The following is a 13,000-nucleotide window of genomic DNA, read 5'->3' on the forward strand; positions in this document are numbered from 1 at the left end:
ATCGGGGACTGGGCTTGGTACCCGCATCGAGCAGGATACACACCTCAGGATTCAAGATACGGCCGAAGGCGTTGAACAACCATCGATGCGAGTTAATCTTCTTGGTGTTCTTCTGCTTCAAACAGAAGATCATCTGAACTGGTGGCAAGTTCTGTGAGCCTTCGTTTGTGGGTCGAATAAGCTGCTGGTTGGGCGTGACGGAAAGCTGGCTGGTGTATTCGAAGATGTGAGCAACAGTCTCCTTGCCGTCGACATCCTTCTTGATAACACCGTCCTGGTACACGCCGACAGTGGCAAGGACATCCAGGGTGTTCTTGTCAGCCTTGTCGATACCATCGAAAACCAAGCATACAACGATCTTCTGCCAAGCTGGGCCGCCCTTGTTCCAGAAGGTCGACTTCTTCAGGTTGACGATGTCGCGGATGTTCTGCATGGTGTGATGCAGTGTTCGTGCGAGAAGAACCTTGTCTTCGTTATAGTATGTAATGGCGATCAGCAACTCAGTGTGTCGGTTGTACATGCGAGGTCGCAAATCGTAACCGTTCTTGAGTGTGAAGTCGTTGGGATCACAGGTGGCAGCGGTATATCGCATCTTATGGAACTCTTCGGTACCACTCTCAGCGTCGCGATACTGAGGCTGGACAGCATTCTTGATCGCACTTGGCACAGGGTAATCAATGCTCAGAACTGAACCCTGAACCAGCTTGATCTTTCGGGTTTTCGAGCGGCCAAGACCACCGCCCATCTGAGGCTGCTGCTGTCGCTCAACCCAGCTGTCTTCGGGATCGAAGGCAGAGTCGGGGCGAGGGAAAGGGGCAGCGGCGTCAAGGTTACCAAACTGACCAAAGCTGCCTCCATCACCATATCCAGTAGGTCCCTGGCCAGGCATGGTTGACGAGGCTCCAGGGGCATAGGACTCAGTGAGACTGTAAGCAGAGACGGGGCGGTCGGGGGGAGTGCGGGCGCCAAGTCGATCTTGGTCGTAACCCGAGTTCAAGAGGCCACGGCCCTGCTCCTCGTCGTTCTCTTGAGGGGGGAGATGGTACTGCTGGAGAAGAATTAGTCCTTGTCGTTCAGCATTAAGCTATGGACAAAGAATGTGCACTCACGCTTCCGCCAGCAGGAAGGTCCTGCAAAGCATGTCCTCCATACTCCTGATCACGGCCATTGTACGCCATGGTGAATAGTTATGCTCCCGTAGGCGCTCAGCACTGTTGGGATTCTAGTCGATGAGCTTCGGATAAATGATGCGCGAGAGCGATGCGAAGTGAAGATGGTGTTGTGAGTTTTTCTCTAGTCGAGATAGGAGCTGAAACAGGAGGAAGGAAATGCGAATGGTGGTCACGGGCAGCCACCTATTGAATAGCAGTGGCAGCTTAGCAGCTCTAGTACCTTGGCCCCAGCAACAGTCAACAGATACAGTAGGAAACTTGAGGCGCCAGCCTCAAAAGAATGGTGATAGTTGGAGCGGGGGGGAAAGGATAAGGAGGATGAAGTCGAGGATAGGAGGGAAGAGGGATAATGAAGGCAAAGAAGAAGGCTAGTGACAGGGTTTATTTTTCTCCTCTCCTCTGAGAAAATGTTTTGATGAAAGGCCCTGGGAACGAATCTCGTTTTGCTCCACGACTGGGCTCACAGCTTAGAAAGAGAGGTAAGAATAGGGGACTCATCTCGCGCTAAGCCTGCTGAGCCACTCCACTCCGCCATAACTTGGTACTTGGGGGGGCGAGGATCCATCCCATCTCCAGCTGCCATCCCTGTCAAGAATCAGATACCCGCCCTCTAAGAAACGAGAATCTGACTGCAGTGCATTTTGGGCTGGTGAGTTCCCTGATGGCGATTCACAGCCGTTGACGACTAACGCGCAGATATCCTTTAACCTGGCTGAGCGTTGAGACGGGCATGCTGTCAAACTCTACTGGCTTTCTGCACGTTGAAGCATTTCCCAAGGGCAGAACAGACCCAAGAGGCTTGCGGCTGTAAACTATCGAGAGATCTACAATCTACACTGTACGAATAGACGTGTAACTGGCTACCAACGTACGTACAGTACCGCTAGATCATCTCATCAGCATTGATCCCAAAGCCAGCCAACATTTCAGGGCGGAGAAGACGGCCGGTTCTTCATTCAACTCTCATAATGAAGACTTCAGCCACCGCAATATCTACGTTGGTCTGCTCACCGTTCAATCGGCCTCTTTTTTTTCCCACCCCGTCTTACAGTTTACTGGAACCAAGTTCCTTGAAATGAGGAACTAGAGTGCCACAGATTATGGAGATAACTACGGGACCCTGGCACTTTGCATTGTTGTCCATCCAAAGACCATGGGGCATGCCACTGACAGGAGATGCCCGATGCCTAAAGCTGAGAATTGTCAGGTTTGCATCTGCATTGCTGCTGAGGCCTGGCGCTTACCGTTTGCTCAGTACTAACTGTGTTGCACAGTACTCTGCTGTTTCAGCGTATAGTTTAGCAGCTTCTGCGGGGGACGAACGTAAAGTTCCAGAAGCCAAGTTAAGTACCATTTGACTCCCCTTTTCCTTCAACCGCCGACTTGCCGGAAGATCGTCATCCCCTTTCTCCCGCCACATGCCCTGCGCATCGTTGTCTGGTACGGGCAATGGTCCCTAATTTCCCCCCAAAGGCACGGGCTTTGCAGTCTGGCTCCCTCAGGAACTTGCAGGCCAGTCAGCCATCACCTTTCGTTTGGGAGTACCCGCACCCAGCCCTGTTGGCTTACGATCCTTTCCCTTTGACATCAGCTGCTGAGCCTACTGCAAGCCTGCTCACCTGCACGACTTCTGGGCCATGGCAGCTAGTTCGCCAGAACCCGTCAGCAGTCAGATTTAACCATGTCCCGAATTGCTGCTTCGGTGCTTGGTTGCTGACCGCCAACGCAGAACAAACAAAACGGGCTTCATTACTCAAAAAGAAGCATGTGTTTGTGTTACTTCCCCTCTCTATCCCCTATCTCTGGCAAGATCACGATTGGTGACATTCAGATGGTTGCTCTGCGGCCAATCTGAGGATTCCTCCCTTGTTTTGAGGTTACTTGGCTAAAACGCTCGACTGGGTTAGTCTTTTGTCCGAAACACGACAAAGAATCTGCCACAACAAAGCACATGTTCTAAAAATAGCCGGTCCTGTCTTAGCGACTTGAAATTAGCTGGAACGAGCCGACAACTGGCTGGACTTGCTCAGCCTGGTTGGTTAGAGACATTGATGATGCTGCGGCGCAGGCAGGGTACGTACATAGTTTGCGGTCTTGTCCGTTACCTGTTCCTCTCCGTTCTGAATTCGATCCAATCTCGGACGAGTTAAAGGTGAGATTTTGTGGCCCGCCATTCTGACTGCATCTTGCTGTGGTGAATTTACAGACAAGGCCACCAAGTAGCGGGCTTTAAAGCTCAGTTGTTCTCAGCCGAGCCAACGTCTAATGCAAAGGTTCGGAATCCTTCGTCCTCACGTCAGCTGGCTGTCGATGAGAACCTCGGGCTCCCCAGCCCTACGGTTGAGGCATGCAGCTATCGAGCTTATTCAAGCTGTTCGCATTTGTTGTGTCCGAGATTCGTTGGACATTCGTTACTTGATCTCTTCATCTAGGATATGAGCTCGTGCATTCAACGCAAAACTGGTCGCCGGAGATCTTCTAGTAGATCACTACATAGCAATGCTTTCGCTATCGACAGCATTCAATTAGCCTAGCACAATCCCCGGTACCCTCAATATCGAGCGCCCTGTGGTCCCCATCCTCGGTTGCTTTTCCGAGACATCGGCTGGTTCTGATTCAGTGACGAGAGAAACATAATGAAGCCCGTGGCCTGGATGCCAAGATCCCGATGACTGCTACCCTGAAGAGTCTCGACTAGCAATGCAAGGGATTATGAAATGTCTGAGATCCCCAATACTGTGTGGTGCCGGAGCAACACATACTATATCTATTCAACGGACTAAATGTTGGCAGAGAATAACGACGAAGTACAGTCAATGATTAATTTACATAGTAAATACTGTGCACGGGTATCCATCACTTGCCTCGCATTCTCATAACGATAGATACTTAGGTCTTGCGCGAAATCCTTGGAGACGCCCGACACAAGTCTAGCATTACGCACTACCACATGGCAAACAAATCGACAGACTGAATCCAAACAAGAACACAGGACTAAGCTGAATACGCAACAACGAATTTACATATTCGGATTCCGAAAACACTGCAAAGTTACTGGACTGTCGAGAAGTTGGGATCGAGGGTACGAAAACGGATAACCTCACGAGTTTCGCCCAAAGCGTAGATTTGACATCCTGTAGTATCCGACGATGAAATTCATATCTGGTGCTGCAACATCTTAATATCATAGTCAGATATCGGTACAGATCCCCTGCAGATAACATAATTGAGAAACATGATGACTCCTGCAGTGGGTCAGAGCTCTCGATCATGCCACAACGGTTGAGCTGAGGGATATCTTCGCTTTGTTAAAGACCCGACGACAGGGTGAAGTATAAGTGAATGTTGCCAAGAAAGAAGCGAGGTCTAAGGTCAGATTGCAATGCTGAATTATGATTCGCCAATTGTGATATTTGATGTAGGCCGCCAACATGAAGCCCCAGACATTAATAGCCAAAGAATAACGGGTATGGCCCTGCTGATAACATTTGTTAATTACACAGGCGAAGCTAAAAGTCGGGCACATTGAATTCGCCGTAAATGCATTTATGAGCGTTACTTCTTAATAATCGAGCCTAAACCTCGAAGATGGAGGGGCGATGGCGAGGCAAGCTTTTTCTCTTGCATCGGGAGTTTGTTGTTTCGGATTTAGGGACGCGCGTCTGATGCAGACAATGCGTTTTCTACAGAGTCCGCCCAAGTCTGGTATGCAAACTCGTGCCACTGTTGAGACTCTGTATCATGGTTGGCCAGAGTTACACTCACTGAGCATGGATTCGGGGAAACAGGCTGTAACTATGGAGTTCGGTAGGCTATAGCATTTAACGTATAACGGACGGGCTTATGTTTGTCTGTCCTAATACTGCCGTCACGTTGTAGTTGGAGTCTTGGACCCGAAGTTGCCTCATCTCCTCGAAGCAGAATCGAGAACCTCATGAGTGGTGCGTTATAGACTGGGTGGTTCTGCACGATGCCGTTTGTTCGTGTTCACCTGAAGCCGGTTGATGGTTTGCGGCACCTGAATTAATGGCTCAACGGGCGGCACTGGATCTAGGTCCAAATCGACTGGTTAAGACAGTGTCTGGCCAGGATCCTCAGGGGCTTCTAGCACTGCTTAGTGGATATCATGCAGGGATACTGCAAGCTTTTCCATAAGCCAGTCTTCACCCACGAGCCACAATATCAGGGGCTCATATACAGTGCGATTAATTTAACTGTTTCGCCATCGCTGAAAGAGGCAGAGTCAAGCATCAACATCCCTGTTGCACCATCTCCTCGTGCTCCAATCGATGTCTCGCACCCACCACAAAGCAAGTGCGTGTGTGTGCCTCTACTTTGACCTGACCTCCTCCCACCTCCCGCCGCTTCCCGCTTGTGCAGTTGATTTCGCTCCTTCATCGTTCTTTGCAACCCCAGACGATCGCATCAATTTCTCCATCGACGGCCAATACCGCCACGCATCGATTTGAACCGAATCGAATCCCGAGAGAGAAGAAGCCCGGCTTTTCTTTCTCGTATTTTCTTGTTCGATTCAATCGCCCGGTCGATTATGTCTCCTTGCGCCTCCTAACCAGCCTTCCTTTTCATCCGAGCTAGCCTCTGAACCTACACTCGTTTCTCACTCACCTCACTTCGACTATCACGGACTCGATTTTGGATATTCATCGACTTATTCTGCTCGTGCTTATATACAGGCAATCGATTACGGGAAAAAAAAACACAATCTCTCCTTCTATATCCTTCCAAGCCCTGTCGCAGATCACCATTCGAGTCAGCATATTGCCAAGCATTGTTGATAATCCACAACAACTTTCTGCCTGACTGATCATCCGAAGCGATCGGCGTACCTCAACAGCCAAACATCATATATCATCTCATTAGCTCCAAAGTCTTCTATACACAGACGTCACCATGATGGAGAGGTCAGGATACCTCGTTGCCAGAAACCTGGATGAGTTGAACCATGGTAAGTCAAACAGAGAGTTGCCGACATGTTCAGTTTCACAGCCTCTAACAATCGTCCCTAGCATTCCAGCTTGTCCCTCGAAGCAAAGACTGTGTGAAATGTGATGATGGTGCACAACTTGAATGTCCAAAGTGTGCAGATAACGAAGTCTGCCAGTTCACCGTTCCCCTCGACTGTACCATGTGTGCTACATCCTTCTGCGAAAAGGACTCGGACAATTCCAACAACAGCGGCGGCGGTGGTCCAAATGTTGGCGCTATCGTTGGTGGTGTTCTCGGTGGTATCGTGGTCATTGCTATTGCTACCTACATAGTATGGAGATTCTGTATCAAGCCGAAGCGTTCGCAGATTCCCACGTCTATATACATCGAAGACACAGACGCCATTCAGAATGAGAAGGATGCTGCCTCAAGAGGAACTCGCCCGCACTCTACACACACCGTCCACTCAATCGCATCAACAGTCCTCACACGAGCATCAAACATCATACAGATCGCATATATCCCTGGCGTCACAAACCGAGCGACCCCGACATCGCCAAACGTTCTTGTCCCTCCAGTCCCACCGATCCCTATGCACCATGCCGAGGCCAACCGGGGCCTAGGACACGACGATCAGCATTTCTTTGTTCCTGGCGATCTCCGAGACTCTACTTACTCGGGGCTGTCAGGCTACTCGGACCGAACATCATACGCTCGCACCTCTTACGCACCTCGATCCAGTGTGGCTTCTACGATTTATGGAAAGCAGGCTCAGGTGCTTACACCTGCCCAGACTGGAATGCGAGCCAAGCCCACCGTTGTCAGTGTCAAGTCCGTTGGTAACAACAGCGGCGACATGGTAGCACCTCCAGTCCCGACGATTGACTTCGAGAAGTTTGGTGGCGGCAGGCCCAAGAGTGGTGCAAGTGCCTTCAGCGTCGGCTCAACGTTCCTCAACAGCGCCAACACTGCTACGCAGGCTCGTGCACAAGTGGTCAAAGTTGGAACATTGAAGAAGGTCGACGTGGGAAGCAAGTCAGAATCAGACACATCGTCATCAACCATGGCACCATCACCGCCAACAACACCAAGCGGCCGCATTACTAGAGATTCAAGCATTACCGTTATTGAAGAGTCGCCCTCTGTAGACCAAGGTCCCTTCTCGGACCCCCCAGAGCGATCTAGTCCACAAAAATCAAACAAGGCCCCTAGCCTTGGTGCCGTTATGGAAGATTCAGTAGGCGAGGATGACAAGCCTCTGACTCTTACGCGGCGAGACAGTAGTCCTTTTGGGGACAAGCACGCGACAAAAGAGTAACAGCTGCATCACTCTACTCTGATATAGCGCAACTTCCTCACGAATATGTCACGAATCTAGCCGAATGTTAGTCAAGGGACATGGACTAGAATCTGTCTTTTATTTATTTTCTTTATGTTATATTCACTTCACGTCAACTTTTATTGGACAGACAAACACAGAATTGTCACGGGATATGGCACCCTTTTTTATGTTTATATTCAGGATAGCGGAGAGGGACTTTGGTAACAGCTATGGCGTCTTGGAAAGAGGGCCGTGGCAACGGCTTCAGGGATGCCTGTAGGCTTCGGAAGTCTCTATGTGAATATTGAATAGAGATGATTCTATATGTTTGTGTACCCATGATGGATGCCATCCCTGATGAGCCCTCAACCTGCTGCGACACCTGGAATATGCCCTGTAGTACCTTGTCATGGGAGACATAAAGGATGCAGAAATTTATCCCGTCGCCTGTCTCTATACACTGCGAATGATTGTAGAGACAGGAGCATTGATGCCTGCGCAGGAATCAAGACACAATGGGAACATGCCGAGACTGGTTATCATTGTCACATGGTGCCCCATGCTCGGTAGCTTGGGTGCCTTACTTAGTGATAATGAGATCCATAGTCTGCAATCCAAGTAGGACCAGACCTGGGATGAGAGGTATTGTAGGTCATTCGTTAATTCTTTTCTTTCCCAGCACCTTGGACTTTCAGGTTTTGTCGGTACTATTACGTTAAGCATGGATTTTGTCACACCTGACATATGTGAAAGCCGGCCTTTCCCCTCACAATCTGGAGGCTATTGCCCGAAGATCGTCGTGCCTAGACTGTCGATCTCGTGAGGTTATCACCATGACTCGGCCGATAGACAGCGCTGCCTATTGGTCACTGAATTAATCATCTTTATTGCAACCATTACATCGCAACTCGCTGAAGAGAAAACGCCAATTCGATTGACACCGTGGTCCATATCAAATTTTGCAGGCTTCTCAAGGATTATACGAGGGGAATATTGGTCGCTTGGTGAAACGTGCTAGAGTGAAAGGGAGAGTTTCATAGCGGAATGGGTCTTTGGCGTAGTTGTTTTAAGTCCTTTTCGACATGTTTATTGGAGAAGAGTTTCGAAACATCTGGTTCAACTGACTAGTTGACCTACGATCTTTACCGTCATTCTGTCGCGAAACAATGCCCTTGTACATGAATGAATACCTATCACATCTGGGTAGCCCTTCAGCCCATAAACTTACATCTTCAAGGCGAATACATCGTGTCCTTACCGTAACACAATTGTACCCCAGGGATTAGAGTGAAATAGGTGTTGCGAATGCGGGTGTATCCATAACTCTGGATATCTAGTTCAAAGCCAACATGTTGATCTTTTGGTCGAGACTGGTTAGCAGAGTTGGCCGAGATTATCGGCATCCTTAGATCCGGCAATGTCTCTTGACATGACTTGTGAGGTGGTCGAGTTTGCTCCAGGAGCTTGTCATGAATGCCAATGCTATTGTAGGTAGGTAAGGTATTGATAAGTTTGTCACTGCGTGGTACATGCCCTACTACTCGCCCAAGTTCAGTGTCAATACATGAGTCTTGAACCACGCCGTCTCTCTTCTGTCTCCTACAGGGCTTCTCCTTGGTCTTATTCTGCCTCTTCTCTCAACCCTAGCTTCGGAATTTCTCATCCCCTGTTCCCCGAACACGTTACGTTTGATGGGTTTCTTCACCCTCCACTTCCCTTAGGTTGATTCCTTTGGATGGCTGACCTTCCCCTTCCGTGCATATCCCCAGCATCCATCCATTAACTTGAACTGCCCGTCACAGTTGAGTCCTTTTCACAAGCAATTAACTATGTGTGTACACTGCTTGCCAAGTAATAGAAACAAGTACAGTCATAATATGCCGGATGTAACTGCCACTCGCTCCCTTTCGCTCAGGGTCATCTTAAACGCCCGCTGCTAGTCTGCTGTAGCCTCCGGCTATGACGCCTGTCTGTATTCTGGTCCTCGTCCGCCTCTACGCCGCCTCTGCCAGACCCCGACACGGGACGGCTTGCAGGTACCCAATGGCTTCGGGGAGCAGTCTATCCGACGTGTCTATAGTATCCATACATACAGACATACATACATAGGTAGTAGGTGATTTGCAAAAAAGAACGCAATACATAGCTTCTCCTATCCTAATGTAGCGCCATAAGCTTCCCTGGGTTAGACCAGACACGATGCTACTGTGGCTCACTTCCAAGGATGAGTCCTAGTCATGGATCTTAATCCGAAGCCCCTGCGCAATTCTTCGAGAAAACGAGGCCGGTAGTATCGGCATAGGCTTAACCACATGGAAACTTTGTTCGGCACTTGTCCTGTCACTGTGAAAGCCTAGAGCTCTACCATCGGAATTCTTGTGGGTGAATGACTAGCCGTCTATATTAGCAACAAAGGGACCATGTTCAGTAATCCCAGCCCTAAATTCGATATCAAGTTGATGTCATGGATGTTGGGTTTACTTTATCATCATTAGCCATTACTTCCAGCTAGGTCCGTATCAACCACGACGTTGATGCTTCCATAACAAAATGTGAAGCGCCACTGCGATAACATCCGCAATGGGTATAAACATACGCGGCACGCAGTCCATCTTTCAAATGACCTGTTCTACAGTGCACCAGGTAGTATGTAACCGAGCTGTTGATCACTAGCTGCATATAAAGCCCTTCTTTCTTTTTCTATATCACGCTTTACTCTTTGGCGTCGTTGAGAAGTGTCATGGTTCATGACAATTACGTGGGGTGAATGATTTGATAACTATCACATAACCCGGGAAGCGTGGGAGTGTATACAATGGCCATCCTCCAGCCAAGGACAGTAAGTGATGAGCTACTGTAGCTGCTCGTAAACAGAAGTATTCCACAGCGTCTCCATCGCTGATGGGGAACCTTTGTGGTTGAACATCTACTTGTAGCGTAGTGCGAACTCGTCCATTTTCAACTGCAACAACACCCCATTCATATCACCCACCCACGTTTGCACACTAGCAAACCCCACCAATTTCGCTATCAAGATCGATCTTTACTTTACTGGATTTCTGTCTTCATTCAGGTCGTCGTAGGGCTATGCCGCGTGTGTTGCAAGAATTTTTGAAGCAAAGTCAGAACAACAACAGGGAGTAGCCTTTGGTATAATGGCGATAGATGAGATAGCATCTCCGATCAGCTCTGTGCTTCCTAAGCATCAAGGCTCGCATTTAAAGTCCACCGGCAGGGAACATGGTTCCGAGTCCTGCTCGATAGATGCCAAGGTACGCCGATGCTAACGGGGCTAACACCGTTTTCATGCCCTTGGTGAGTGAGCCAACATGACACAAGACACCAAAGGGAGGGGAAATCGGCCGTTGCATCTTTGTTGGGTCCCTTTTTTTCCCCTTAGAACAAACATCTAGTACCTTTCTGACGGGGTCCTAGTCCGGGCCAGGCTATCAGAAGGAGCTCGGGTTTTGCGAATATCACCTGTTCGTGATAGTGACGTGACTGCCACTACTAGTCTTTGCTTAAACAAATGTAGATTACTCACTGTATACGACTCAAAATTTCATGAGGTTAGACACTGCGTCGGAATGACTCGGGAAATCATCCAAAGGCAAGTTGAAAGTAAAAAAAAACATGACCCGAGATGCGAATCAGGATTGATGGACATTCTTTTATCGCTGCTCTATTCTGTAGTGGGTTGATTGATGTTGGGAATTTCCAACCCCATACCAAGATATTATCTCCGAAAAGTTGACGATTAACCCGAAATCATATGTAAATGGAAACCCTCGATTAAGTAGTGGAGATGTTTCCGCACGGATGTGAGAGCCAGCTGATAGGTTGCTGGTTGCAGAGGAATGCCATTCAAATTTTGGTCGTAAATTTGCAAAACAAATAGTAGTATAAATGTCAACAGATAACCTAGCGCCCCAAGAATATGCCTCTTTTTGTTCGTACGCCGTGCGCCGGTGCGGAACTGCTTCTGCTTCTGCTTTGGTTCGTCATTCGATGCTGCGTCGTCATGTCGCCCTGCTTGTTGGGCAATTGGCCATCTAGAAATCGCAGAAAAGTAATAAAGCCCGTCTCTGATCTTATCTTCTCCATACTTCCCACGGTATCTCACCAATCATCTTCAAATCATTGGGCATATCCTCTGTCAAGAGAGATGAGGGATCGCCTCATGCGTATTTCTTGACGTTGGCCTGTTGTCGTTGGCGAATCGGTCTACTCGTTCGCCTCATTTTCCTCCTCTTAACTGATAGATTTCCAATCCGTAATGGGACGTATCCACTCATAATACCACACACTTGGACTTGCTTCGGTCCTTGTTCCTATTTCTGTGTCTTTCGTCTCGATCGCCGCCCCTCGCATCTCCGTTGCCTGTTCGCGTCCGACCGCTCGATCTTTCCGAGGGGCGTGAGGCTTGTTGTCGTTGACGACGTAGGATCCTAACAACGTCGTAAAACGCCTTTTCAACGTTGATGCAATTTTTGGCCGAAGCTTCTACAAACTCGCAGCCGAGCTCACGGGCGAGAGCATGACCTTCTTGCGTTGAGACCTCTCTCTCAGTGACTCGGTCGCTCTTGTTACCGACAAGCATAATGGGCACGGGCAACTGCGGGTTTGCAGCGGAGATAGGAGACCCGGGATAAGACGGCGACGAAGCGCACGATTCTTTGACTCGTTGGATCTGATGGTGAAATCGTTTGATGCGAGTGAAGGAGGATCGTGATGAGATGCTGTAAACAAGAACGAAGCCTTCGCCATCACGGATCCATTGATCCCGTAGTGCCGTATATTCCTCCTGCCCAGCGGTATCGAGTACTTCGAGCATGCAAGGTTGGCTATCGATGACAACCTGCTTTCGGTATGAATCCTCGATCGTGGGGTCGTACTGTTACAAAAATGTTAACTCAATGTCACAAATAAAGCGGAAACAAAACTGCCATGTCTAACTTACAGTCTCAACAAAGTGCTGCAAACATAGCTGAATGGTAAGAGCTGTCTTTCCCACACCACCATCTCCCAGAACCACCAACTTGTATAGCACCATTCGGCCAGCCATGATGATGGCGACGTCGAGTAAATCGACAAACGGTAGAGTCGATAAAAGAGGAGAGAGATTGGGTCTCGCAGGAGAGAAACACGAACCAAGCGACCGACGGACCGGAGAGGGGGAGGGTGGAGAAAAGAGGGGGTGGTCGGTAATGAGGCTCACAAGATGCAGTGTCGATATATCCAAGGTGGTTGGAGGTTGTGAGGTCGAGGTCGTCTTCACGGGTAGTAAAACAGAGGCGAAGGTGAGAGACGGAGGAGGGGGTGGCTTGATGGAGCAAAGAGCTGTGACCAAGCGAAAGCGGCGGCAGTGGCAGTACCAGTAGCAGCACCAGAAAACGTAATGGAGGCAGGTAGGTACGGATGCTGTACTCTAGGTAGGTATGTGCTGACTTGTAGCGGCGGCGGCGGCGGTGGGCGTCAAGGCGTCAAAACGAGGGAGCTGGGAGGGCGGTGGGGGTCGACGGCAGTGCAAGGCAAATCAATGCGTAGCGATGAATGCAAG

The 13,000-nt window shown here is 49.3% G+C and overlaps 3 protein-coding genes across 3 annotated transcripts in view; 1 reads left to right on the forward strand and 2 right to left on the reverse strand.

The window, feature by feature from the left end:
* The window catches only part of FOXG_19023 (chitin synthase), a gene marked incomplete at its 5' end in the record, with an annotated part of 3,208 nt that extends 2,030 nt beyond the window's left edge, over nt 1–1,178 (reverse strand). Inside the window, 2 exons of the mRNA XM_018399188.1 lie at nt 44–1,048; nt 1,110–1,178. Coding sequence (XP_018240432.1) covers nt 44–1,048; nt 1,110–1,178 — 1,074 coding nt within the window. The remainder of the gene's footprint in view (nt 1–43; nt 1,049–1,109) is intronic.
* Nucleotides 1,179–5,443: 4,265 nt separating this feature from the next.
* On the forward strand, nt 5,444–8,711 carry FOXG_05292 (uncharacterized protein). Its single transcript, XM_018383495.1, has 2 exons — nt 5,444–6,138; nt 6,200–8,711. Exons 1-2 carry the CDS (start codon nt 6,084–6,086, stop codon nt 7,435–7,437), a joined length of 1,293 nt encoding a protein of 430 aa, XP_018240433.1. The 5' UTR covers nt 5,444–6,083; the 3' UTR covers nt 7,438–8,711.
* A 2,315-nt stretch (nt 8,712–11,026) lies between these two features.
* Nucleotides 11,027–13,000, reverse strand: FOXG_05293 (protein Ras-2). Its single transcript, XM_018383496.1, has 2 exons — nt 12,401–13,000; nt 11,027–12,334 (listed from the first exon to the last, which is right to left on the reverse strand). Exons 1-2 carry the CDS (start codon nt 12,503–12,505, stop codon nt 11,732–11,734), a joined length of 708 nt encoding a protein of 235 aa, XP_018240434.1. The 5' UTR covers nt 12,506–13,000; the 3' UTR covers nt 11,027–11,731.

The sequence above is a fragment of the Fusarium oxysporum genome, chromosome 7, assembly GCF_000149955.1.
Source record: "Fusarium oxysporum f. sp. lycopersici 4287 chromosome 7, whole genome shotgun sequence".
NCBI lineage: Eukaryota > Fungi > Ascomycota > Sordariomycetes > Hypocreales > Nectriaceae > Fusarium > Fusarium oxysporum.